A 26,651-nucleotide genomic window follows, 5' to 3' on the forward strand; every position below is an offset into this window, starting at 1 on the left:
CGTCCAACTTGGACACTTCCAGGGATGGGACATTCATCTTTTCTGCAGGAAACCTGTGCCAGGGCCTCACCACCCTCACTGCCAAGAACTTCTTCCCAGCATCTCATCTAAACCTACTCCCGACAACAAACCAGTTCCAACACCGAACACTCCAGGCTCCCTCGCACGGATCATTCCCAGAAGAACAGGAGAGGTTCCTCCACCCGGCTCGCTAAAGCAATAACCACAAGAAGAAAGTGAAATGTGAAAGTGCTCCAGAGCGCAAAATATTTTATTTAAGAATTTACAGTGTCAAATCTTACACTTAGGAAAGACAGCTGCTCCCAGCTCAGAGGGAGCCTCCTTGAACGAAGTTGTTTGGCAGTCTCTACTGAAAGGAGAAAATAATCAGCAGCCTGGCTCGACTAGAGGAAAGCCAAGTGTCTGATTAGGTTTCAATTATAGAAAAGTAAACCACACTGACTGCTGCTGCCCATGGCTGGAATTGAGTATGGACCATCACACAGAGGTTTCTAATCCCCCCCAACAGCCTTTTACTTGGGCTGTGTACAAACCTTTTGGGACACATGTAAGGCTATCATGATCTCAGAAAAGTGGTGTTACTCAGAAAAAGAAAAAACAAAACAATGGGGGGAACCAACACTGGCAATTTCACATTCGTGTTACTTCTACTCCCGGGCAGAAATTCAAGTAAAATCAAATAGTTTGGTGACAAGTTCTAAATAAAATATGGCCTAATGATTTAATAAATATTTAAAGTTTATTTCTCTCTTTGTAGATAATTCAGATTCTTCAGTGAATATAAATGCTGCATATCATGGTTTTCAGGATTTCCTATATTAAACCTAAAGATTTTAAAGTCCATCCGTAGAGGTCTAATCCGCCTACTTTTAGTACGTTCGAAATTCACCTGTTAGCTACTTAAGACCTTGGTTATTTTAGTAATGGAGATTCAAGAACGGATTATTACGCTGATTCTGGCACTCAAAAGGAGAAAAAAAAAAACACAAACCAAAAAACTTTCAAGCTGTTACCCCCCAGTTGCACAGTGCCAGCAGCTTGAGAGAAAGCAAGTAACCGTATTGCACTTAAACGAACACTCACTCGTCGAGAGAACAGCATTGGCTATGATACAGAGCTCCTTCCCACTATACAGTTGGCTTTACAAGTAGTCTAAACCACGAACTACATACAGACTAGGAGAGATCCAAATCAAACCAGGATTAGATTACAGTCACAGTTTTTCATTCAACGCAGGTCAATTTATTTGGATGAGCTGTGGCCCCCTCCCCGCTCCCAAAAAACACACCGGCGCGAGGCGTCTCCCAGGGGAACGGATCCAGTTCCACGTCCTGGCAAAGCATCACAACTGCGCATGGTCCTCTTAAGGCCACAGTGTTCTGTTACAATGTGGACATGTTTGTTTTTGTTTTTTTTTATCCCCGCTGGGAGGGGAGCATCCTTCAGAAATTAAGGAATCCCTGAAACTATGCCTTGGAAGGTCACACTAGTAGGTTGAAAATAAGGAACAAATTGCCAATGCAATTTACAAATAGGTTCTGTAACAGACAGCAACTATTTCCTCCCTTGCGTCTATTCTTTATCACAGCAAAGCTATTTCTAGCCAGGTTTTTTTTTTTTTTAAAGGAAAAGTTACATATATTTCATGTTTGGTAATGGTTTTGCGTAGATGAGGTGCAAGCAGGGAGACCCATGAAAAAAAATCACCCATCATTAAGTTTCTGTCATGTCAACTGCAGCTGATACCACGTGCCATAAGGCTGAATAGTTCTTTGCATACTCAGAACATGATTGGGGATTCCAAATACAAAGCCATTGTATTCTACTTCAACGTTGGATACTTCCTCTGTCCGATTCTTCCCAGTCTTGAACTTCCAGTGGTTGCAGGAGACTGAAAAAAGGAAGAACAGAAATTAGAAAAAAAAAGAAAAGTTCTGTAGAAGTGTCATGCTGGAGACAAAATATAAAAAATTGGGAATAAAGGTTTGAATGAAAATCTGTTAAATTAAGCAGGTGCCAGACTGGTCTTTGTGCACAATTAATACCCTACACGGAATAATCCAGATTAAGCTGGTTAAGCACAAAATCATGTTTTGTTCAAAGTACAGAATCACAGATTGATTTGGGTTGGAAGGGAACTTAAAACACCCTCCAGTCCCACCCCCCTGCCATGGGCAGGGACACCTTCCATAGACCAGGTTTCTCCAAGCCCCATCCAACCTGGTCTTGGACACTTCCAGGGATGGGGCAGCCACAGCTTCTCTGGGCAATGCTGGATCATAAAAATAAGGCAAAGGAAAGATGAAGCCTTTACTCACTTGTGCAAATTGAGAGGGATTGTAGAATGGTACCGCTCCTGCTGCAGGTGCCCCCGAGGGTGGTACATTGGCAGGCTGGAGAGAGAGAATCTGCAGTTAGAGAAGGGCAGAGCTTTGCTGCCTCTCAAACGTGGTTTGCTGAGTTGTACAGAGCAAATATTCACAGGAATAATGCCACCAACATGGAGAGCACAGCATATTGTAACAACCGCAGAGTGCTGGCACAGTTTGCATCCAGATCTAGGAATATTACTTGCTTAATGTAGGAATTGGCCAAACAATGCCACACATGCATAAACCGTCAATAGCTCTGAAGATCCAAAGCATGCAAAACCAACACAAGACACCGGTGCAACTTCACTGAATTAGTACCTTCTGCCTTTGTTAGTACACCTTAGGGCTTGCCCCAAAATAAACATTCTATGTCAAGTTTGGCTTCACTAAGAAATATCAGAAAGGTTTGTATCACCCCTTTTGTGGTGAACCCACAGCTCTGGAACTTACAGCAGAGATGAAGCATTCCTTTAATTCCTACAGGGACTTTTGCAGATGGTTTATTACCAATTTGAGACTGGCAGCAGTAGAATGACTAAGTTTTGCTTGTTCGTGTCTTTTTAGATTTGTTGTGTTTGGTTTGGGGATATTTTGTTGTTGTTTGTTTGTTTTTTTGTTTAAAATCAACTGGCTTATTTAGCATCCCAGGAAAAAGATGGTGAAATCATTATATGAATCTCTTAGGAACATAAACAAAAAGCATGCCTGGATTACATGCACTCTGATAAATACACAAAACTGAAGACCCTGTTTGAGTGTAAAAAGGAACACTACATCATTAGCTACTTATAATGATATTTCTGTGAAATGAGAAGAGGGGAAAATGACTAAAAGTAGCATTAGTGTTTGAGCAAACGCAAAATAAAGATGGGAGGGGGGAGGAAGTAAAGAAGTTAACATAAATGAGAATGGCCAGCCACGTGTACCTGATTAAAATGCTGGCTTACTTCACGTGATAATGAACTCATTGAACTAGAGCGCGAAAGCTACAAAACAGCAAGAACACACAAATACAAAAAAACACAAATAAAAAAAGTCGTCATGCATGTCACTGCCCCAAGCTTTCAGTTGTTTTATTTCATTGTAAAAGTCTCACTGCCAAAGGTTAAACCAACTTCAAGTTAAAAAAACAAAACAAAAAAAACCAAAAACAAACCAAAAAGAAACAAAACGTAAAGCCAGAAGTTAGTTTAAATCAAAAGGACTTCTTAAAGCACAAAATTATGTAGATATAGAAAACATTTAGTAGGAACAAAGGTAATGTTACTCTGCCTGGCACACAGCAGTCTCATCTCCTTGTGCCTTGCACTTAATATTAGTGAAATTACAAGCATGCATGGAGGCAAGAAGAGATCCTCAAACTGCTCTCAACTTTTACTCTGAAAAAGGCTTGTAAAAGTAGTTATATGGGCAAAGGAGATCATATCACAGAATGGAGGACATGAGGCTGAAGTTCCCACATGGGCCTAGAGGTTTTTTTCTCTACAATTCTGGAGGCATTCATATTCCATCTTGGCTACTCATCAGCAATTGAATCAGTTATTTGGTTTTGATGACCAATAGTAAGTCCACTACAAATTAATGCTTAAAATATGTTGTAAAAGTTCATTAGCTGCTTTGTATCAAGCCTTACCTCGCCTGATTGGGAGCCATCAGGGTTTGGAACAGGAAGTCCAGATCCAGCAGGAAGGGCTGCAGGGTTTAAGTACTAAAGAAAAACAAAGCACTTCTGTTTATCACCATTACTACGATGCTATTTCACATTTCTGCTACAGATCTCACTGAAGCAGAATTTCGCAATACACGAAGCAGGCGAAACATGCAGCGTAACATTTTTATCTTCCTGGTCCCTTTCCTGGCACATCCTGCACCCACAAAACCTGCAGCCCTGCCAAATTAGGAAATGCAACTTCTCAGGGGATTCCCACTTCCATTTTCACTTGCATTTCCCTTCGCCAGTTCTTCAAATAAACCGTTAAGCCACAATTTCTACAGCAACATTCTTGATGCGTTGTGGCTGCGAAACTGCTGCGCAGAACCACGAGTCGTTTTTCATCAGAAAGTTTGAATTACGTCCACAAGACATTCTTTCCAACCCACCTCTGGTTCCACAGCTGCAGCAGGATCTGTGTTGGTTTGGTTTGCAGTTGGTGTGTGCTCTGCTGCACCACTCCCTTCCATCGGCTGGGATTCCCCTGGAACTACAGAGGAAACAGGATTTAGGCAAGCATTTAAAACCCATGAATAGCCAAACAAACCTCCCTACAGCTGCATCCACGTGACACACCTGAGTTTGGAACAAACACATTGGCAGGAATGGGCATTGGAGCCAAGGGGGCAAACAGGTCTGATGGTGCAGGAACTGCTCCACTTGACTTGGTTCCACCTGGATTCAGGACATCCACGTAACGGGCTCTGCTTCCAGCTACAACAGAAAGAGGCAGAAATAACAGAAATAAGCCTTGTGTTAGTCATGTTTGTGACTATTTCAGTCTGCTGGTTAAAGCCTCTTTTCAGAATCAGAAAATAACACTCCAGGGACACAAACAATAACACCCAAGTCAGGATACACTTGTGACAGAAGTCACAGTGCAGGATCTGGGCACAAGCAAAGCCAGCAGTAGCCACAGCCCCACTGAGTTGCCAACTGTTCCCAAACAACTCCAGAGAAGCCCAGACTTTTGCCTTCATATTTTATGCAAGAGAAAATCTGAATTCTTCCATACTTTGAGCGTTAATGTTATCTGTTACCTGCCCTTCTGGAGAATATGTTGACAGGGGCACCAGGGGGACCTCCAGGTCCAGGTGGAGCAGCCTGAGGAGCTTTAGGAAATCCTGTTGGAGGTGGTGGTGGAGGTTTACTCTGCAGGGAGAACAAAAAAAAAAAACCCCAATCTCATCACTGACTGAGTGTTTTAAACCAAGTATCCACCTGACTTCTACTCTCCTTATCCCAGAGCCCACTAAATTGGTTCTACAAATCAATATTCCCAACAGATATCTCAGTTGAGAACATCAGTATCTCCCACCTGACACCTTAACTAATGCCAAGGCATTTCTACAACCCACCTACACTCACTCTAAAAGGAAATGACGACAGTGGTTCTTATCATTTGTGTTTTTAGGCAGATCCTCAAATGACAAGGACGGACAGGAGGTGTGATTTTCTTTGCTGTGCAAAGCATGACATTTTCAGAAATAGATTTTTCCTACCTTTTTCCCCTATGTTCTGTTTGCTGCAAGTCAATTTACAAGCAATTGTAAAGAGGTGATGCCAACCTCTAAATGAACTGATACATCATACTAAGTTTAAAGCAAATTCCCTTGCGAATTCAATTGCAGTTACTGAATCCACACCAGCAGCTAAAGACACAAATGTAACCCATTTATTAGTTTCAAGATACTGCCCATTTTAATCCAAATGCAGCAAAAGGCAGCTCTTAAGAGTCAATAACAGATTAAAGAATATTGTGTGCCAGATTTCTGTTTTCCACTTGGAAAAATCAAAAGGATTCAGGTTTTTACCTCTTCCTCTGGTTCATCCAGATTAACCCAGCGCTGTTTCTGTTCATCCCAAACAATCTACAAGAAAAATCACAGTCAAAAATTAAGAACTCAATGCAAGCTGTTAAAAAAAAAATAAAAAATAAAAATAACTGTAACCATTTCTTTTAAAAAAAGCCAGTCTTGGAATAAGCATAATCTTCGAAGTTTTACAAGCATTTGTTTACTTGTCAGAACAATGTTCATCTGTCCTGCAGGAGAACATCTGGAACAAATTCGAGTGTAAGAATGTTTTTGTGATCTTACTGATTTGTTCTTGTCATCTGGCAGGTGAGCCTCATTCTTTCCTTTCCCCATCAGCCAGCGAAACCAGGTTGCACCAGTCTAAAAACAAATTAATGCAGTCAGTTGATTCTCTCCCCACTGTCTTTACAGCCAGGTTAAAAGAAACGTTCATGCAACAACACATTTTCTGTAAGGGCCTTCAACTTTGAACCCAGAGCTGCACCTAATAGATAAAATAAACAGCTGAGAGCTCTGGAATCAATTCCCTGGGTCAGGGGTTGCCACACATAGTAAGAAATCTCCTCCAGCTATAACTGCACCTTAGTGATAAAGTTTTTACCTTTCTAGGTGCTGCCTCCTTTTTTGGTTCTTTTTTGGTCTCTTTCCCTGCAGGAGCAGAGGGAGGAGGAGGAGAAGGTTGTTTTGCTGCAGAGTTGGATCTCTCTCGTCCCACAGAATGAGCAGAAGACTCGGAGGTGGTTCGGGATCTTTGTCCATAGCCCTGTTATTACAAATACACAGGAAAGGACAGGGTTGTCACTGCTGGAGTGGTGGATTATACTTCATCCTGCTCCACAAATTCCTTCTTTGAAAAGTTCGTAATAGGAAGAGATATAAAAGTTTCTAGAAAATAAACCTAAAGATGGATCTCTGTCCTGGTGCCTGGTTAGATACAAAGCCAGGGCATAAATAATAAATGTATTAAACATAAATGCTTAACAAACATGCAGCTAAATATTTGACACAACATCCCCTTTTTATCAAGAACTTCCACACAATTGAAGACATTTAATCTGGTTTTTTGGGGACTTCTAAAAATTAAGCTTCAAGTCTTGCTGAAGAGCCCCAAAATCCTCTTGTGTTTTCACTGTGCTGCAAATGCAGCTGCCACTTGCTGAAGAAATGAAATAAAGATACCATGCTGGCCATTCTGCCATAGAAGTCTTCCTCTCTCTGTTCAGGGAAGGAGTTTTGTGAAGGAGACTCTGGGGCAATTCTCTGCATTCCTTAAAAAACAAAATTAGATTATGTTACCAGGGAGCACAACAACAAAAAACCAACATCAAACCCAAAATCCCTCAAGTCCCACAACAGTTTTAAAGCAAAAGTTTTCATTAGTTATGAATCTTCTTCTAAAAAGAATATGGTCTTTTAAGGAATATGAACTGCAGTTGCTGTGATTTTTCTCCGCTCTTGCAGGGATTTGTGTTTGTTCCAAACACAGGCCACCAGAATGGGGCAGTTAAAGGTTTTTCACATCTCAAACCTGTGTATTTCTGTCTTCACTTGTGTCAGGTTCTGCTGTCACTGAACTAAAACTTATCAGGGTCCTAGAAGCTCATGAACACAGGGAGAAATCCCTGAGGCTCCAACCACAGATCTTAGAAATAAATAGAACTGCCAATCCCAGGGATTACCTGGCAGGGTCTAAACCATGATCTGGTGAGTCTGTCCTGGCTTTTAAAGCAAGTCAAACAAGCAGCATGAATCCTGTAACTTTCTACAGACGCTTCCTTACCATTTCATGGTGGTTTTAAATCTCATTACCCAAATCCTGACTATTTCCTAAATACGGAGATATTTTGAATTATTCCCCAAAGTAGTTCATTCCCTTTATAAGGAAGGAAAGCTATTCATTAAAATCCCAGACCTGTTTCCAGGTTTGTCTGCTCTTCTGGCCGTGGTTCAATGTCTTGTGGTGGCCCTCCTGGTGGCACTGTTGACCCTAAATACAGGGGGGATGGTTCAGTCCCATATGGGTTTGAAAATCCTGGAGGTGCAAAGCCAGGCCCTGGACCAAGAGGCTGAGGAGCCACTGGATAGAAAGGGACACTTCGGGCTTCCTGGTCACCAGGAGGGATCATTGCAGCTGAGCCATCAAGGACAGCCTGAGGTACTGCAGCACAAAAAAAAAAAACAAAGTTAAGAGTTAGAATTAAACAGAAATTCCAGTGTGAACTTTTCCCCTCTGAATGACAGAGTGCAGAAGTGAAACCCCACCGCTCCAACCAGCCCCAGGTGGTTTCTGGGATCAGAAACCCGAAACGTTTCTTTTCTCTCTGTCACAAAGGATATGAAACACTCACCTGAAGGCATCAGCTGCACGCTTTGCATCTGTTGAGCCACGTTGGGTAACAAAGAGGCCAACAAGGCGTTTTCAGCACCAGGTCCCACGTCACGGCCCCCTCCTCCATCACACTGACTCGCCCGGTCCAGCTCCGAGCTGGGGGTGCTGCATTCGTACGGTGGGGGGGTGGATCTGTCTGTGTTATAGGATATTGCACCCTCCTGCCCAGAAAAGAGGTGTTATGAACTGCACCACGTGTTCAGCTCCCAGGGAACACAGAGCAAAGGAATCTTCTGTGTCAAAGCAGCACACAAAGCAGCATTTTCAGTGTCCAGTCAAAAAATGAGCTGTCGGCCATTTACAGGCCAAGTTCGACCTATTTAAAGGATTCATTTGTTTTTAGAGCAAAGCACAGTTAATTAGCTCAAGGTTCAAATTTCTAAAAGATCTCTTTTCAATAAATGGTAACTGCTTCCCCTCTGTTACGATCTAGCAATGCTAATTCACACACAACTTATTTTTCTGGCAAGCAGATCCCCTGCTTCCAGCAGCAGTTGTTACAGCCTCATGAGTCTTGCAACTTTCCTTTGCATCATGGTATTAAGAAAAGCCTGTCTCATAATTTTAACTATTCTGTGTTGAATCTCAAAGCACTAGAGTGTGGTAAATCCACTTGCTTTAAATCATAACACTTGCAATTTATGACATGAATATGTAAGGTCACTTCACATGCTTTCAAATCTTCGTTCGTGAAGCCCAGCCATGATGAAAGAAAAATATTTTTAAAAAAATGGATTTACACCAATCCTGAAAAGAGAAAAACTTCATGCTGAAAAGCACGTTCTGTACCTTGATCTGTCCATCCACATGTCGCAGTGTTATCAACCAGGGGGGTTCAATGAAAGATTCCTGTTCTGGTTTTTCCTTTATCTGCGGGTCAAACAGGCGCAGCTGGGATGACATCTGGGGGAGAGGAATCATTGCAAAGGGTGAGTTCATCTCCCAGCACAGGGCAACTCCAGCCACAGCCTCTCACCTACAACAGGATGCCACAAGTACTTAACTGTTCCTCAAGTTACCTGGATTAGTTGGCCAATCAGTACAGGGGAGTAGTAATGTGGATCTTTGAGGACAGTTCTGGAAATCACTTCACAATAATGGAAAGCCTGAGCAGCCAGTCCCATTTCAGCCAGTCTGCAAGCATAGATGAATTTGAAAACCTGGGGGATGCAAGCAGAGAAATAAACCAAGTGATCACAACACATAAAAAATGAAAGGCAGTCTGACATTTCAGCTGGAAGCTCAACTATCCCCTGATCACATCTATATAGGCAGGAAAAGGAAATCAGTGAAGAAGCATTCAGTTCTCCCCCTCCACACAATGCATCCAATGGAAGTTATCAATTTATCTACAGCTAGTGCCAACAAGTGCTGCTGGATTTTTCTTCTGGAATATACAATTGCAATAAAAACACTTAAAATTCAGAAGTTCAGGACGCAGAGATGAAGAAAGAGACAAGGAAATTTAAGTGACAACAGGAAAGCAGGTATAGGGCACTATGCTATGAATTAAATATTTGCTGTGCCGAATACAGCACACGAGAGACTCAAACCTTGTGTGAAATCTGCCAAAACAAAACCCAAACCAAAAGAGAAACAGCTCTTCACCTGGAAATTGGGCAAGCAGCCAGGCTGACTTCCTAGTGACTGTGCATATTCATAGGCTTCTGTTCTTTGAATGGCTTCATTGGTAGCAAACTTTAAAAATGGTAAACTGTTTGGGAACAGGAGAGGGGAAGTAATAAGAGTTTATATGTGCTGACAATAAACATGGATCTGGCAATCAGAAATAAAGTCACAAACACCACTCTGCTGACACACAATATCACCACATTCTCTTCAAAAAAAGGACAGGGCATCAAACAATTCTGTCAAAACCAGCTGCTCCTTGTGAGGATAAGGGGAGCAGTGCAAGTCAGTCTCTCAAACTTTCATTTTTGCATCTAACAAGCTGTGTTAAAAAAAAAGAAAAAAAAAGAGGAAAGCCAAACCTGTGATTTGATCCAATTAGGACAAGCTTTGTTGTCTTCCTTGTGTAAACTCCAAACCCAACTTGGGCCATAAGGTAACAAAAATGAGCAGCATCCAACAGGCCTTTAGAAGCTGCAGAGAAATAAATGAGAGAACTCAGAATATTTCAGTGGCACTTTGTAACTCAGTGTCCTGTATTGTTTGGCTTTGCATCAAACACCTTCACAATAGAGACAAGGCCACATAAAACTGTTCCATTTTATATTATATACAGCAATCACTTGTGTTCCAAAAAAAAAATAAAGCTGAGTAATCAAATCTTTCAGAAAGTTTTTCCTTCAGTCATCACCCTGTTCATTCCCCAAGAGTTACCAAGAGTGTCTCCCATGGTAGCAATGGTCCTGGATTCCAAGTCCACATTATTGGTCAAGTTGGATAACACCATTGCTAGATGAGGCCTCCAGTCTCCCCATTTCTCATCTCCACAGCACTAAAATTAGAAGAATTACTTAGTCAAATCAGTGACTGGAGCTCTGCATGGGTAAGTGCTTCAGCCTAAAAAGGACCAGAAGAACTTATCTGACATTCTAGGAAAGCACATGGAAAGACTTCTGCTGGGAACTACACTGCTCACTGCAGCTCCCACTTGAATCTTACCGTGGACGCAGCTGGCATCCTTCCAGACATGAGCTGGTAAACAGTCTGCAGAGGGTCATTAATTGGGAGGCTGTTGGCAAATCTACAGAGACGTTGCAGAGAAAAACAAAACACAAACATGGGGTAAGCAGTTAAAATGAACTTCGACTCCCAGTGGCAATTAATCCAGCTTAGCTGGGGAGGAGGAAGTGCTGTTTGAAAACAACACACTGAATAAGCATTTGCCCGGTGGATGATGTTGAAAACATCACCAGTGAACTGGATCTGTCAACTCCAACATCAGTCACTCCAAGGTAGGAAAACCTCAGGATTCTCCCCAAGACAGATCATGAGACTCTGTACATGATTTCACAAGCCCAGGAAGCTGAAAGCAGTTTTTCTGTCTACAGACAAATCACGCACAAACACATCTCTACTTCTTTTAGACAAGGAGGGTGAAGGTACCACAGAGTTATTTGGCTTTAACAAAGTTGGCAGTTGGGTTTGGCCCAGTTTTTTCCAAGCCTGTCAAGCAAGCCCACAGATGACAGTGATAAAACACCCCTTAAATGGAAGGAGTGGCAGAGAGTAACTTCTCAGGTGTTAAGTTTACAGCCAGAAGGCCCCAGAATAAAGAAGTGACAGATGACAAATGAACATGCAGGTAAAATGAAAGCATAATTCTTGCATGAACTACTAAGGAGAACTCATGATTTTGACATTAGGATTTCTGGGCCCCAAGTCTTTATCTCATTAGCAAGACAGGCAGTCAAATCCTTCTAATCAACAAGCAAAGCAGTACCTGGTCATCACTCTTGCATGTGTCCTGCTGTCCATTTTGCTGGCAAGGAGCAGAGCATGCCCCCACAAACCATGCTTCATGGCAGACTCCAGAGCATCCTAAGAAATACAAATATTAGTTTCCTGGTAATAGCCTAACACATTGCTCAGACAAGCAATGGCTGTTTTACAGTGCTTTGTAATCAAATAAAAACATGTTTGTTTAGATAAAAGCTGACACATGACTGTGATTTTGTTTTAAATTATAGACAGTAGGGCATAACATTTTGCTGTATCAGGGCAGTGCAGTGCCACGAAATAAAACAAGCACTACAAGCTGCAAAAATTATTTGAACTGATGTCTATGTGAAAATAATCAAACAGAACAGCACACATGCAGTGTCTGCAACACCACAAGCACTCACCTTCTTGCGGCCATAAAGCAGCAGCTCCCTGAATCTCTCAGTCTCTTTCTCAAAACTGTCAACTGTGGTTAGAAGATTATCAGTGAGAAAGGAGAGCTGGGCTTCACCAGATTCCTCTTCCACTTGTTCCAGAGCCTCATTAGTGAAATCAATCAGATTTGCCTCATTAGGGGATTTCCCAGGAAGCCACACTGTTTTATGATCTCGGAGCAAAAGTTCAGCCAGGTCTGTTCCCACAACAGTCTGGGAGTGTACAGAGAAAACAAAAATCAACAAATCTGTTTGCCTTCATTTTATTTGTTACTTCAGCGACAATATGCGAATTGTTGCACCTGAGGGCAAGTCCCCTGTTTGCCTCCATGAACTATTCCCAGAGAAGCCACTATACACATATTACTGACTTTTATACAAATACTATTTGTGTATCAAATATTTTAGGGCAGATAAAAACCCAAGCAGTGAGACATACCCCATTCTGCCTGCACAGCAGTACAATGAAGTCCCAAAGCAGACTTGCAGATTCTTTGTCGATGAGATTTTCATTCTTAAAGCACTGTGAAGCTTTACTTTGTGCAAAATTAATAACATCCACTTTATGGGTCTCATCCCTGAAAAAGAAAATAAATAAAAAAATAAAATTAAAAAAAAAGCTTGTAATGAGACAAATGTAAACATTCAGGTCATTAATGTGATTAGTATAAGGAATATATTTAAAGCTCATGTGTTATTTAAGAAGATAAAAAGCCACAAATATTTTAATTAAGCTTAAATCCTGTAATTTACAGGCATTAAAATGTTCAGTGAAGAAATTAATTCTGAATGCATGAAAGTTATTTCTGAAAACTGTAAGAACATACTTAGCAAGAGGCCCAGGAAACGCCCTCATCTCTTCTTGCTCTGGAGAATGTTGTAACATGGTCTAAAACACAAATATAATCCAGAAGAAGTTCTTAAAATATGAATTTTGCTTTTTAACAACAAAACCCCCAGACCTGAACATAACCCAGGGTGTAATCAAGGGTGACTTGCAACCTGCACAAGGATAACAAATAATGAAATGTATTTTACATGGAAGTTAATCTGTAAAGAGCTGGATGATCTAATCATGACTAAATCCTCTCAAAGGAAAAGAACTTTTAAAGCTCCTCTTTTGCTTATGATTACAACCCAAACAAAGACACATGTAAAAAAAAAACCATATAAAAAAAGTCTTTCCCTTCCAAAATAAACACCTGTATTCCACCCTCTGTCTTTTTTTCCCCTTTCAAACTTTACCTCCATGCTGTGTATCTCAACCAGAGCTGGCTGGCCCTCAGAAGGCAGGTTTGGCAGCGCTTTTATCAAGAAGCCCCCAGGCCCAAACCTGGCACAGATATGAGGCACTGAAAATTTCTCAGGCGTTGAGGGTCTTAAAGGTGCTGAAATGGGAAGAAAAGATAAAGTAAGAACAGGAAACCTGTCTTGCCACTAAGTAAACTTGCTGATGTATTTATCCAATTCAATAATCCTGCAGTATTAGTGAAAAACAACCTGCCATTCAATCTGGCTACACTTTATAAGCAACAATTAATCCATTCCATTATAGTCCCAAACAGCTAAATGATTCCAAAGTCCCAAATCTGAAGATTTGCAACAACTAGAACAAAACTATAGAGCTTTAAAATCCACTTATTTTTTTTAACGCAGGGAATTTGATTGTTTATATCAGACACATTTCTGTGACCTCAAAGAGCCAGTAATATATGTCAACATATTTTGTGAAAGCTCTTCCAGACAAAGTGTTTTGTTCTACATAAAAGGGTAAGGAAAAACTATGGAAAAATCTGAAGTTTAGGTTAAACTTCTATCACTCCCAAATGAAGCACAACCACTGCACTTAAAAATCTATCTAATGGAGGTTTGCAGTATTAAAAGCAACCACTGTCTAGAACTCCTGATCTGTGCTAGTCTTTCAGCAGCAAGTTATCCCCTACTGAAAAGGAAACAAAACTTTGTTTGTGTGAACATACATTGTAAAACAGTGTTTTATCCTGTTAGCAGGCTCACTGAATACAGGAAAGGCATCTCAAGGCATCTCATACCCTACAAATACTCCCAGCAGTGCAAAGTGCTACTGGCAGAGACCCTTCCAGGCACAGCTCCTCCCCTCCTCCCTCCCCAGCGTGCCCGTACCTTGTTCCACAGCTGCCCATCCACCTTCAGCGGGGTAGCCATAATCTGCAAAAGGCTGCTGTCCATCAAAGCTGGCATCATATCCTCCATAGGGATAATCTGTGTGGAGGGACACTGCCTGGGCAGTGGTTTCATAGGCATTGGCCGTTAGATCGTGATTGCTCCTATAGAGCTGGCTCTAAACAGAGCACATTAGTGAGTGTTAGAGAGCAGGAGGTTACACAGAGCAAGCAAGGCTGTAAACTGTGAGCACCCCCCGCTGAAAGCTTTGATTCTGTTTGTAAACCAGGCTTACTGCACCGCTGCCTTGGAGGAAGCCACCCTGTAGCAACAGGCTACGGAAAATAATTAAGATATCTCAGTGTTCTCCCTTACTGCTTTTACCACCATTTGATCTGTTCACATCTAAGTATGTTCAGTTCTCTCATGAGCATCTCTGTGTACTTGAGTCAAAAGTAACATTACAGATAACACAACATATAGTTGTGTTATTGATAACTATGGGTCAGAATCAATGTTCACCTCTGCTATAGAGACAAAATCTCAACTGATTAAACTTGACAGATGCTTAAATGACTTCAGGTGCCTGAAGATGGATATCTCAGTGCTCTCCAATACTATACTACTTCCAGTATTACTAAATGAATCAGAGTTCAGACTGGAAAACCACCTAAACTTCCAAGAAACATGATAAACCAACACATGAGACTATGGGTAAAATGACCCATGCCACTGGCAAAGACTGTACCTCAAAAACTATCCAACTATTCTCTAAGGTTTTCAGGTACATGTACTCGTGGCATAAGTGGATGAGTAATCAATTAGATTTGGTCAAAACAGCATCATACAAATATGAAGTTAGTGCTTTAACAGCTCCCAAGTTCAGTAACAATTTCATGCTTATGATGAGAAAAAACACGACACAAAGCCAGGCACATCGTCCACTACAGCCAAGCACAGGGAAGGCAAAGATCTCACAAACAGCAAATGGACTCGGTGGAGGAAATTTCCCATTTCTCTGAGCGTGTGTGCGATTCCGGTTAAAGTTCAAAACTACATTCCAAACCAGCCTTAGCTTAGAGAATAAAATACACATCCCCATGTTTCACCCGCCCCAAAAACTCCGCTGAAGCAGCGCTCGGTGCTGGAACTCTGAGTCCAGCTGGAACTCACTTGCTGGGAGCGGGAGCTGAAGCTGCTCTGGCGGCTGTGGACGCTGCGGGAGCTGCGCAGGCTGTGCCCGGAATGTTCGCTGTGCACGCTGCGCCGCTCGAAGTCGTCCCCGTAGGGATCCCGCTGGGGCTCCGAGTCATCGTCGAAGCTCCCGGTGAAACGGGGGTCGTACCTCCAATTGTCCTCGTAGCGGTCGCTCCTGGAGAACGAACCAAAAGTGAACACAGACACCCATTACTCCTGAGAGGAGGGGCTGGCAGGACAACTGTGCCGGAATATTCCGGATCAAGAACAGCATCATACTCAGAGTCTGCTCTAAAAACACACAGAATGTTCAAGAGGTCTGAAAACAAGTTCTGCTGCCTTAAATCCTTTCTTTAGAGGGATGTGACAGCTCAGCTGTTTTTCCTCCCTGACCTGTTAAAAGTTACAAAAATGACTAACAACACATCTCTGTGAAATGTGTAACACTGCATTTTAATTGTCTGTCACAGAGAATGTTGAGGGAATTTTACTAATAAATCTGCCTGATACTCTGAAATTCTGATGCCTGATACAACCATCATCTTAATTCATAAATTCTGAAGGCTCTGGGGTGGATCTTAAGAAAATAATATTTCTATCAGTGCACAAGCAGAACCTCAGCCTTTGCCTTAATATCTACTGTCAGAACCTGATTTTCTGGTGGCACTTTTCTGGTGGAGGTCTCAACCCTGAAGAAAAACCAGGATCAGATTCTCCACCTCCACTCAGCCCAGTGCTGCCCCAGGCCTGGCGAGAGCATTGAGAGGACATGGATTGAGGGGACAAACCTGCTGCCATACGGATACGCTTCCCTCTTCTGGTAAGGTTTGTGTTCAGCACCATACCAATAGCTCTGGTCGTAACCCCTGTACCTGGGGGCATAAGCTGATGGGTCCCAGTAACTTGGATCTTTGGAAAAGAAAAAGAAATGCTCTGAGCTTAAAGTTCCTCTTCCCAATAAATTATTGTTTAAACCTTCAGTTTTCTACAGAAAGAAATGAAGAGTTCATTTTGACAACTCACCTCTATAATAGTATGAGTTTGAGTAATAGCCTGAATAATAATCAGTCCATCCACCTTTTCTATAATAGTCTTCTGGATACCCTTGCCTGAAAGAAAGCACACAAGTATAAAAAGTTATTATTACTCCTTTAATATCTTCTGAAGTCAGCAGGAGATAGGAAGAGCTGTATGTCACCACTGATTAGGGAGTTTCACGTTTCCAGGAAATCAAGGAATCATAAAATTAGGATTTTACAAACCAGTATGTCACTAAACTTCTGTGTGTCATGAAAAGCTGACAGCCCTTACTATGCAATAATTTAGTGGCTTTGGTGATAAGTTTAATTACTTACAGACAATTAATCACAAAAACTACTGCTATAATTAGCATCCTTTGAAGTGTCTCAACAGAGAAGTTGATAATTTAACAATTAACGAAATAACAGCTCCTCCAACTTTAACAGTGCTTTGTTAAACTTCTTGTGGTGAAGAAAATACTCATTTACAGAGCCCATGTCAGAATGGTGAGTGTCCAAACAGCACAAGCAAAAGAACATGACTAAACCAACACATCAAAGTAAAGATATTTAATGCCAGTGTGGGATGATGGGAACTTTCATGATCCTCTACAACTGATCCTACAACTGAGAGTGCCAACTCCAAAGTGGCCAAGCAAGTCAAGGGATGCTCCTCCCAGGAGTGTGGGAAGGTGCTAACACAGCACTTGCTCTGCAGAGGAGGAGGTCTGATCTTATCAGGTCAGGTTTATCCACCCAACCAAGTCTTCCCAGTCTCCTTCAGAGGGATCTCAGTCCCTTCCCCAAACAGAGTTTACAAAGCTGTATCATCAGGCCTGGCACATCAAGGGCAGGTTCCACACAGAGCTCTGGTGCCCTGCAGACACCCCAGAGCCCACATCTGACTGCACTGGCAGTCACACACAACTGACACAGCTACTGGTAACAGGCTTTGATCTGCCAATGCCATGTACAGGAACCTCAACCTCTTCTAAAAACAGTACACATGAAGAGCACACACCAGGAACTGCTACTAGAGATTATCACAGGAGAGGGAATTCTCACACAAATTAACCTGACACAGCACCAGGATGCTGTCACCTGACTCACCACACTCTCTCTTCTGGACACCTCAAACACTGTGGATCATTAGGCCACACTTACCACAGTCTTTCCAAGGTAAATCTCACACCAATGTGCAAAAGTGACATTTATTAACAGCATGAGGGGCCACTGCTTAAGTGTAAGCCAGAAAATAAATGAGTATTGATTAGCAAAGCCATGGCCTGCACTGCTCTTTCACAGCACAAACCTCAGCACCGAGGCCATGGCAGTGACTTCGTGCCTGGCAGAAACACCACCAACCCCCAGGGAACTGAAGGAAAGCAGCAAGGAGGCTTCAGCAACAGAAAGGGCTGGGGAATTGTATCCTTTTCAGACCTGGCATTCCATGCCGCCCGTTCCTATGGCAGCACACAAGGAGGGTTTCGATTCCTCACTGTGTCTCGTGCTATAAAACTCCATCAGGAATCACCACACTCCCTGCTCTGGGGTATCCCAGGTCTTTACTCAGTTCAGGAACTGCATACCTAGAGGAGGGTCTGTCAGAGCAGTGGCTGGCTCTGGAACTGGGACGCTCAGGCTCGGGATAACGGTAGCTCCCAGGCTCCACATCAGCAGTGCTGGTGCTGTCGTAGTGTTGGTAGCAGGGGTCATACTGCCCATAGCTGTCGTCCTGGAAAAGAGAGGCACATCCAAGGGAAGAGGCTGTACACCTCCCAGAAGAGGTTAAAGTTAACACTGCTAACTTCTTCCAAAGAACCAAACAAATTGCTATGAACTGACACACCTGTGCCACCTGGAACTGGTATCAGCAACTACTTAAGTTTCCATAATGTTTGCAATGTAACTTTTGTCACTGCCATCTGGATTTTCCCTGCACTTAACGAGAATGCTCTACCCAATGTTTATCATGACATACAAAGTCATCATCCAAAGATGAACACCAATAACACATACTGAAGGGGGGAAAAGGGGGAAATAAAAATTTACCATGTAGTAAAGGTGAGCTGCTGTCCTGGGGTCTGCAGCCGGATAAGGCGGCGGATACGGAGGCTGATAAGCATCATAAGGGTGTCTGTAGTAGTAGTAAGGGTTCTGGGGGGGACCAAAGGCATCCTGAGGAGTCTGAGGCAGGGATGGGCGCTGCGGGTCCTGCTGCACGCTGGGTGTGCCCGACTGAGCAGAGGTGGCAGAGGGGGCTGCTGGAGCGCCCGGCGGCTGTTCCAACCCCGGCTGCTTCCCAGGACTCGTCTGGTCGTACCTTGGCTGGGCTGAACCTGCCTCCTGGGGACCCCCAAGCTGAGGATGGTTACCCAGCCCCTGGTTCTCCCCCTGCTGCACGGCTTTAGTCCCTGTGGAAACCTGGGAGTCTGGAGGAGTCGTGGCCTGCCCAGACGTCGGTTGCTGCGTTTGAGCTGCTTGCATTTGTGGTTGGGGTGGCAACGCTCCCTGTGCAGCTCTGTCTGGCACAGCCTGATGCTGCACATCTTTTGTCACCTGTTGATAGAAATGTTGTTTGTCAGGCACCTCGGGACGCACCTGAGCAGCACCACCAGCTGCCTGTTGTGCTGGACCACCAGGCTGGTTGTGCACCTGGACGGAATTACTCGTGCCGCTCTTCTCCGACGTCCGTGACACCGTGAAGTCGAGCACTTCGGCAGCTTCTTCTTTGCAATTGGAGCGGTTTGCAGAATTATTACCCTGCCCCATGGAATTAACAGGGGGCACTAGAGCACTTGCACTTCCACTGGGAAGATTTGTCCCAGGAGGAACAGATGAGTTAGACCCTGGCTTGCTAGCAAATTCAGGAACAAAACCTTCCACATTAACATTCTTTTGCCCTTCTGGAGCCAAATTAAGAGGAGTTTTCATAAGCAAGTTTGCAGGCTGATTAGAGGCAGGATCAGAGGAATTAACAGGGCTTTGTAATAAATTATGTTTTAACAGATTAGCATTTGGAATTGCATTAACTAAGAGAGATCCAACTTGCATCACAGGTAATGCCATGTTTTCCCCACCAGCATGGGAAGTTTGGGGACCCATTGCAGGCTTGTCCCCAACTCCAGAGTCCTTCATTGGCTGATTGTTTTCACTGTTGCTTAGCTGATTAGATAGAGAAATAGAAAAATTAATTGGCTGAGCCAAGTTATAGCTTTGATTAGGCTGAGCAATCAGGATAGGCTGATTCTGCAAAGACTCTGTAGGTGGAGAAGACAACAAACTTGCATAACCAGAACTTGCCTGAGACTGAAGTGCCTCCTCTTCTCCCATTTTGGGAGGATTCTCAAGATTTTCAAAAGTTATATTTCCTTCCTGGGAATGCTGCACAGCAATAGTCCCTGGTTTACATGGCTGCTGATTAGACAGGCCTTCTTCTGGTGGCTGGATGACTTCTACAGTCTGTTTGGCAGGTACATACACCGCAGGGGCAGCAGGAGCCAGAAGCACATTTCCCCCAAAATTGGGTAACTCATTATGAGCCCACAAAGTCGTTGCTGGGCTGTCACACTTCTTAACTGCTCCCTGAGCTCTTGTTGAGGACCGTCTCTCAGACACTGATTGTACGTTTTCCACAGCAGGCCCAGAGTGCAACACATTCCCAGCTTCACCAGAGCCTGCAAGAGGCAGTGGATGGACCTGAGGCATGAAAATGGTTTCCAGGTTATCCGGTGGCTGTTCAAGGTTGCCTGGGGACGCAGCTGGCATAGCTGTGCTCTTCTTGATATTCTTCTGGTTTGAGTGGCTCTCTCTCAGTTCCACCACCATCTTCGCTTGGTCGATCTCTGCGGGTTTTATACCAACCCCATGGGACCTCACGGGTTCAAAAGAACTGTTTGCACTCGTCTGAAATACTCCCGTAGGCTTCGGAGGGCTGGGAGTTGGAGGCTGGGACAGATTCCCGTGGTAGTTCTTGCTCAGGTTTAGCTCACCTGAGTCCCCTCCCAGAGGAGAGGAGTCAATCTGTTTGAAGAAGCTGGCAGAGGAGTCCTCATCAGGCTTCCCACTTTCCTGCTGGATGAACGTACCGACTTGCTCCGGAGGCCGTGCCGAGCTGGAAGTGCTCCTATGGCTCATGTTGCTGTAGTTGGAAGATACGCTATCTGGTCGGACAGGATGAGGTAATGAATCAGGTGCCTCCAAGTTTGGTCCTCCTTCAGCGTGGCTCACAACAGCATTCTTTGGAAGCATCTGACCTGGGAAGGATCCGTACCTGTACGGATCAGGACCAGCAGCAGGGGATGAAGCACAGATGTTCTGTGGTTCACTGGGCAGCACTTCTTGGTTCTGGATGCATTCCAGGTTCTCCACGTTTTCGTACTGGGACCCAGCAGCCGTGTCACCCACGTGAGCCTTGTCATCACCACCAAAGAGAGAGTGCTTAGCAGCCTGTGCCTCCTGATGACTCACAATTTTTGGGAAGTACTGGACATCCATTCCTTTCTGTACCATCTCACTGGCTGAACCTGCACCAACCTGGGCCTGAGAGAGAACATTAGTTGCCATCTGCTGAGGATGCACCGGCTGGTGATACAGGGACGCCGAATTTGGTTGACAAGCATCTGTTTTCTCCACCATGTAATTTTTTTCAGATGAAAGTATTTCTTCATTTTCTGCCTCATCCCCTTTGAAAAACATGGAAAGAGTTCCTGAATCTCGATCAGTGGGGACAGATCTATTTGATGTTTCAGATATAGCTGGAGACTGGTTTTTGGGGTGGTTGTTTTCCTGAGCTGTGGGAGGGACAAAACTGGAGTCTTGCAAGGGTGGCTGTGGGTAAAACTGTTCCTGGTAAGGTTGATTTAACCAAGGATTAGCCATTTCTGTGTTCTGCCTGAACACACTTCCAGGTTGGATGCTGTTCATGTGGTGACTATTTGCAGAGCCATTTCTCCCATTCTTCTCACAGCCAGCAGACAAAGGCGCTTGCACGGTATTTTGTGGAATACCTTGGTGTCCAGGACCCTGCAGTACGTTTGTGTGTGGAGGAGGGTGAGAAACGCTGCCAGAAGGCTGAGAAATGTTCTGACTGTCAATCTGAGAAGATGGCTCGGGGTAGGGCACGAAATTCCGAACTGGAGACTGCAGGTTCCCTTGGCCAGGCCTCCACTGGGGCACAGGCGGCGGGGGCATTGGGGTGAAGAGCATTGCCGTGCTGGATCCTGAAGGAACGTCACTTGGATCTCTGCCAACATCCTGTCTACCTGCAGGTTTGTTCGATGCAGACACCACTCCAGGATGCGCACTGAAGGAATTTTCAACTGCTGCTCCCGGGTTATAATGCAGTGGCACCGCAGGCCCACGGAGTCCGGGATCGGCGCCGGGATGCGCTTCCACAGCACTATTTATAACGTACCCTGGGGACGGAGAAGGAACTGGAACGTTAGAAAACGTACTGGGACTCATTCCTGGTTGAGACACGGGAGCCGGTAAAGACGTGTGTGGTGCGTGGGGATTGTCCCCCGCACGTGAGGGCGACGGGTGCACAAGGGCCATCTGCGAGAACAGCCCCTTGGATGGGTTATCCAAGGGGGGGCCCTGGGGGGTCTGTCTGCCGAAGGCAAAGGGGTCTGTCACGGGCTGCACCGGGGCAGCTGCGGCGTTGGCCCGTTTGCCGAGGGGGCTGTTCCTCCAGTACATATTCCGAGCGATGCCGGCGGAAGGAGGAGCCGCCGCTCCCGCCGGGACAGGCTGCGGTGGCTGCTGCATGGTGGCCCCGCAGGGTCACGCCGTGATGCTCCGGCACTGGATGCTGCAGGCGGATTCCTTCTCCTGCCCTGCTGAGGCAAAACACGACAAGTGAGTCTCCTTTCTCACCACACTGCAGCGCTTGAGCAATTTTTATTTGAGAAAGAAAATAGTTCGAAGAATTTGAAGAGGGAAATATCCCCCCTTCCTCCAGAACACGTCAGAAATTAACGCACGACGCTGTATTTCTTCTATCTGTATTTCCATTTTATTTCCACTTGTATTTCCGGTATTAGTGAAGTTTAATGCTGTGTGGTAACAATGCACATCATTTAACAACTGTATTAACAAACAGCTCCAAGTAAGAGTAATTGAGCACGGGTCAGACCTGTACTAAACCCCTGGACTGTTATAGCACCAATGGTATTACACTGTTACATTCCCCCAAATTTGTTTTAAGCAGAAATATGCATCAGCAGCCAGCCTACAACAGAGCCTGCAAGCACTATGGCCTGCTTAATTCACTTATGAGGAGATAAGAAGTTATTATCTACCTCTAATTCTATTAGAGATGATCTTCAGCTCGGCTGCACTGCTGCTCCATGTGAATGGAGCTTTTCACAGGTAAGATGAGAAGCATCCCAAGAAGGAATTCACCAGATGTTATCACCTTCAACAGAACACAGCCCATTTCTGTTTTGTCAAGACAAGGTTGTACAGGACACTGGCGTTATTTATTTTGAGAGAGGCAACTGGATTTCCATCACAAATATTGTCTCTCCTGGATGAATGGTGCATAATAAAACTGCATTTAAGGATAGAAAAACAATCGGCTCCCCCCACCTATTAATGAAGGTTCTCAATTTAACACCAGAGGGACTCTGGGTTACAGTCTCAGGGTTACAGCTCTATTTCAGGGTGAAGTAATCCAACCCCAACTCCAAACAATGCCAGCCAGGAATCCGCTACACAGGAAGCTCCCTCAATTCATCAGGGTGTCTTTTTCAATTTTATCACCCCTGAACAATGTGGGGAAGAGGGAAGCTGACAAAACCAGAGGAATTCCTCAGTACTTGTCCAGTGTAGCCCAGTGAAGCTTTAGCAATGTGTGATAGTTTTGTTTTCTGATGGTACACAACAAACACAGTTTATAATATGGAGGGTGAAGTACCCACAGCAATTGCTCCATTCCAGATCTTTATAAAAGACAGACAAAAGCTGTGCAATTTTTAGCTGCAGTTCTTTTAAGATTCGGCATCTTGTCAGTAAGAGTAATAAAATGGGAAGCCAGAAAAGTCAGATGTTTGTAATCAAGCCAGACTTTTAATAGTGAGAAAGAAGTTCAAACGAAAACACTCCTGATTTCTGGTTATCAACAATACATTCTGAGTAACTACGTGTATGTCACACAGACTTATAACTAAAAAAAATCCAATCATCAAAAGCACACTGACAGTACCACAGCAGGACCTGCACAGACTCTATCAGACATCAGCACAACATATCCTAGGGAAAAACCCCTCCAACAGCCCTGTGTATAATCCAGGACCCTCTTCCAGAGTCAGGGTCTCTCTGTTTCTCCCCACATCCATACATTCCACAGCCATATCTTAAGACTGAATAAATTTGTGTTTTATTAAAATGGAAAAGGCAGTCAGGAGTGACCTTACTTGCATTTGCCTTCACCATTGTTTTTGGAGCACAGCTGCCTGCTGAATTCCACCAAGGAATGCTCACAAAAAGCTTTCAGAGCTTTGCAATCTTTTCTCCTGTTTTGATCATCCCGAGGTGAAGGTTTTCCAGCTGGCCACACTTAACTGCCAACCATGTCTCCAGGAAACCCTGCCTAAACACCCAGCCCAATTTCCACAAGCTGAAGTAACCCCAGGCTTTTCTGGACATCACCAGGTCTTTCTCAGAGCGGTTTTTGCTGCATTAACCAATCTGCAAAACCTCCTCTCTCCCCTCCAAATAAGCTCGTGGGGTTTATGCAACATCCTTTGGACTGGGTAGGGGGAAAAAAGTGGATTAAACCACATGCCAAGGCAGATGGAAAGCACTAATTTCACCGAACAAAATACTGATATCTACCAAGCAGCTCTTTATCACAGAGAAGTTGTTTCTGAAATACTGCTGAGCACAAAAACCAACTTAAATACCCACTTCCAAACTTCTAGTGTGGACTTCACTCCTTGCAGTGTCTTAACCAAAAAAAGAAATACCTGATACTTTACCACATTTTTGTTACAGCCAGCACCAGTAATTAGCTAATTAAAATAAGTGTAGAGTTCTCCTTTAAAGGCAGAACTTGCCATTCCTCCAGCAGGATCTCTGATTGTCTGATGACAGAAGTTCAACACGAGGGATCAGCTTCCTCAAAAGCACAGTTAATATTAACAGACTGCACACAGTAGTAAAAGCACCCAAGATTTGAGGGATTGAGTCCAAATAAAATGAACATGCCCGTGTCAGGTAATCTAAACAACAGCTATCAACTCAGTGCTACTGACCCTCCCTGCCCCTCAGCCAGGATTAACAGAAATGCTGATTTTAAGGTATTTATAAATGAGAAATAACTACACAAGCTAAAGCAATCCATCTCTGCTGTATCTAGCTTGGAAATTCTTAACTTTCAGCTGGTTTATTAATTGATAAAGCAGAGCAGCCTGCTAAACATTAGTCACCAGTAATAATAATTGCAGAGGGTGTCTCCAGGAGTACCAAAAAAAAAAACATTACCAAAGAGGAAAAAAAAAGATTAAAAACACCCTCTAGACAAGGCCATAAAAAATTCACCTGAAAAGCTCTGTAGCTTCATATATAAGTTTATTGGGGGGGAATTAATTTAATCCTATCTCCGAGGGACATATGCTAAATAAATTACTCTGAGATAGAATATATCCACAAAGCAGGTTACAGAGGGCTGATTAATTCTAATATTAATTCTAATTCTCACACATGATGAACCAAAGAATAAATAACATTCATATACACAGATTTCTGATGAGAACAAAGTGACTAAAAAGCCCTACTGCAACCTCAAAGACAAGAACAGCTGGAAAATGAGATTTACAGCAACGACTGGGACACTGGTTTTTCAGAAATCCTTTTCCAAGTAGACAGCTGCACATCTGCACACATGTGGGTGACACTTGGATCAAACATATTCTACATCTTTAATACCCCTGACAGCTTCCTAGTGGCCTTCTCCTAAATGGTTATAAATGTCATTCTGTGAAAATGCAGGGACAGGACACGGAAAAGTGGCTTTAAACTGAGAGAAAACAGGGTTAGATGGGATACTGGGAAGCAATTCTTCCCTGTGAGGGTGGTGAGGGGCTGGGATGGAATTCCCAGAGAAGCTGTGGCTGCCTCATCCCTGGAAGTGTCCAAGGCCAGGTTGGACGGGGCTTGGAGCAACCTGGGATCGTGGGAGGCGTCCCTGGCCGTGGCAGGGGGTGGAACGAGATGTGCTTTAAGGTCCTACCAACCCAAACCAGGCTGTGATCCCATGGAAAGAGCTGTCTGGGAACCCAAAGCAGAGCAGCGGCACAAAACACTCCCGTTCGCCTCGAGAGGACCCCGAACCACCAGCTCTGTGCCCCGGCAGGTCCCTGAGTCAGCAGCGGGGCTCGGACCTGTGGCACCTGACAGCTCGGAAAAACAGCCCCGAGCCGGTAGAGGCGCCGCGGGTCCCCACGGGGAGTGCGTGACACGAAACATGGGCGGCACCTCCTCCCTCCCGTGCCCTCCTGAACACTCCCCGCACCCTCCCCGCGTCCCACCGAGCCAGCCCACCGCCACACGGACCCCGCGGGAATCCCCCCCGGCCGCCACTGCGGCAGCGCCTTCGCCCTTCCCCGCGGCACCACCACCCAGACCAGCCGCGGGGGGCTGCGAGCCCCACGGGCCCCCCCTGCGGCCGCCCCACGGCCCACCCTGAGGCACGGAGGGCCGGACCCCGGAGCCCCCCCCCACCGGTGCTCGCACCTCAAGGGCCCGGCAGTCTTCACGCGGCGCACCCGGGACGCCCCCGGCGCGACCCTTCGCCCCGCCCCGTCCGTACCTGGCAGCCCCCGCGGGCCGCGGCCCCTCAGCGGCGGGCACGGGCCCCGCCGCCCCTCACGGCCCCGGCACCGGCAGCCACCGCCGCCATCTTGGCACATCCGGATCGCGGGGCCGCCGCCGACGTGTCACGCCGCGGCGCGCGGTGACGTCACACGGGTGCGCGCGGTTCACGATGGTGGTTGTGGCCGCGGGAAAAGGGGGCGGGACCGAGGGCCGCGGGTTCGAGTCCCGCCCTGGGGGGCGACTGAGGGATCGGGGGTTCGAGTCCCGCCTCAGCCTCTCCTCGATTCTGCCGGGGCCTCGCCCCTCTCTCGGCGGGGACTTG

The 26,651-nt window shown here is 44.9% G+C and overlaps 1 protein-coding gene across 3 annotated transcripts; it reads right to left on the bottom strand.

The window, feature by feature from the left end:
* Nucleotides 1-244: 244 nt before the first annotated feature.
* SEC16A (SEC16 homolog A, endoplasmic reticulum export factor) lies at nt 245-26,387 on the bottom strand. Of its 3 annotated transcripts, XM_027887119.1 has the most exons (32): nt 26,325-26,384; nt 19,814-22,347; nt 18,563-19,069; nt 18,100-18,245; nt 16,515-16,600; nt 16,280-16,400; nt 15,468-15,666; nt 14,295-14,472; nt 13,398-13,540; nt 12,980-13,041; nt 12,592-12,730; nt 12,123-12,365; nt 11,720-11,817; nt 10,939-11,020; nt 10,654-10,771; nt 10,302-10,413; nt 9,919-10,024; nt 9,330-9,470; nt 9,100-9,213; nt 8,270-8,471; nt 7,834-8,079; nt 7,101-7,189; nt 6,523-6,684; nt 6,204-6,281; nt 5,919-5,975; nt 5,145-5,256; nt 4,681-4,818; nt 4,494-4,594; nt 4,027-4,101; nt 3,320-3,379; nt 2,340-2,414; nt 245-1,912 (listed from the first exon to the last, which is right to left on the bottom strand). In XM_027887119.1, the coding sequence occupies exons 2-32, from the start codon at nt 22,277-22,279 to the stop codon at nt 1,844-1,846; spliced, it is 6,525 nt and encodes a 2,174-aa protein (XP_027742920.1). In that variant the 5' UTR covers nt 22,280-22,347; nt 26,325-26,384; the 3' UTR covers nt 245-1,843. The 3 variants fall into 3 exon arrangements, with proteins under 3 accessions (XP_027742920.1, XP_027742918.1, XP_027742919.1); XM_027887117.1 differs by having other exon boundaries at nt 18,563-22,347; nt 26,325-26,387; XM_027887118.1 differs by lacking the exon at nt 3,320-3,379 and having other exon boundaries at nt 18,563-22,347; nt 26,325-26,386.
* Between the last annotated feature and the right edge of the window lie 264 nt (nt 26,388-26,651).

Source organism: Empidonax traillii, unplaced genomic scaffold (assembly GCF_003031625.1).
Source record: "Empidonax traillii isolate 1590-97213 ecotype Southwest subspecies unplaced genomic scaffold, ASM303162v1 scaffold204:size1584377, whole genome shotgun sequence".
In the NCBI taxonomy this organism is placed as follows: domain Eukaryota; kingdom Metazoa; phylum Chordata; class Aves; order Passeriformes; family Tyrannidae; genus Empidonax; species Empidonax traillii.

Excerpts from the sequence above, each read along its gene's own strand:
- SEC16A (XM_027887117.1), bottom strand. The coding sequence starts at position 22,279 with ATGCAGCAGCCACCGCAGCCTGTCCCGGCGGGAGCGGCGGCTCCTCCT. Across the intron at positions 16,601-18,099 it reads TCTGACAGACCCTCCTCTAG|GCAAGGGTATCCAGAAGACT; the intron begins GTATGCAGTTCC and ends GCTTTCTTTCAG. Across the intron at positions 4,102-4,493 it reads CTGCAGCTGTGGAACCAGAG|TACTTAAACCCTGCAGCCCT; the intron begins GTGGGTTGGAAA and ends GTTTTTCTTTAG.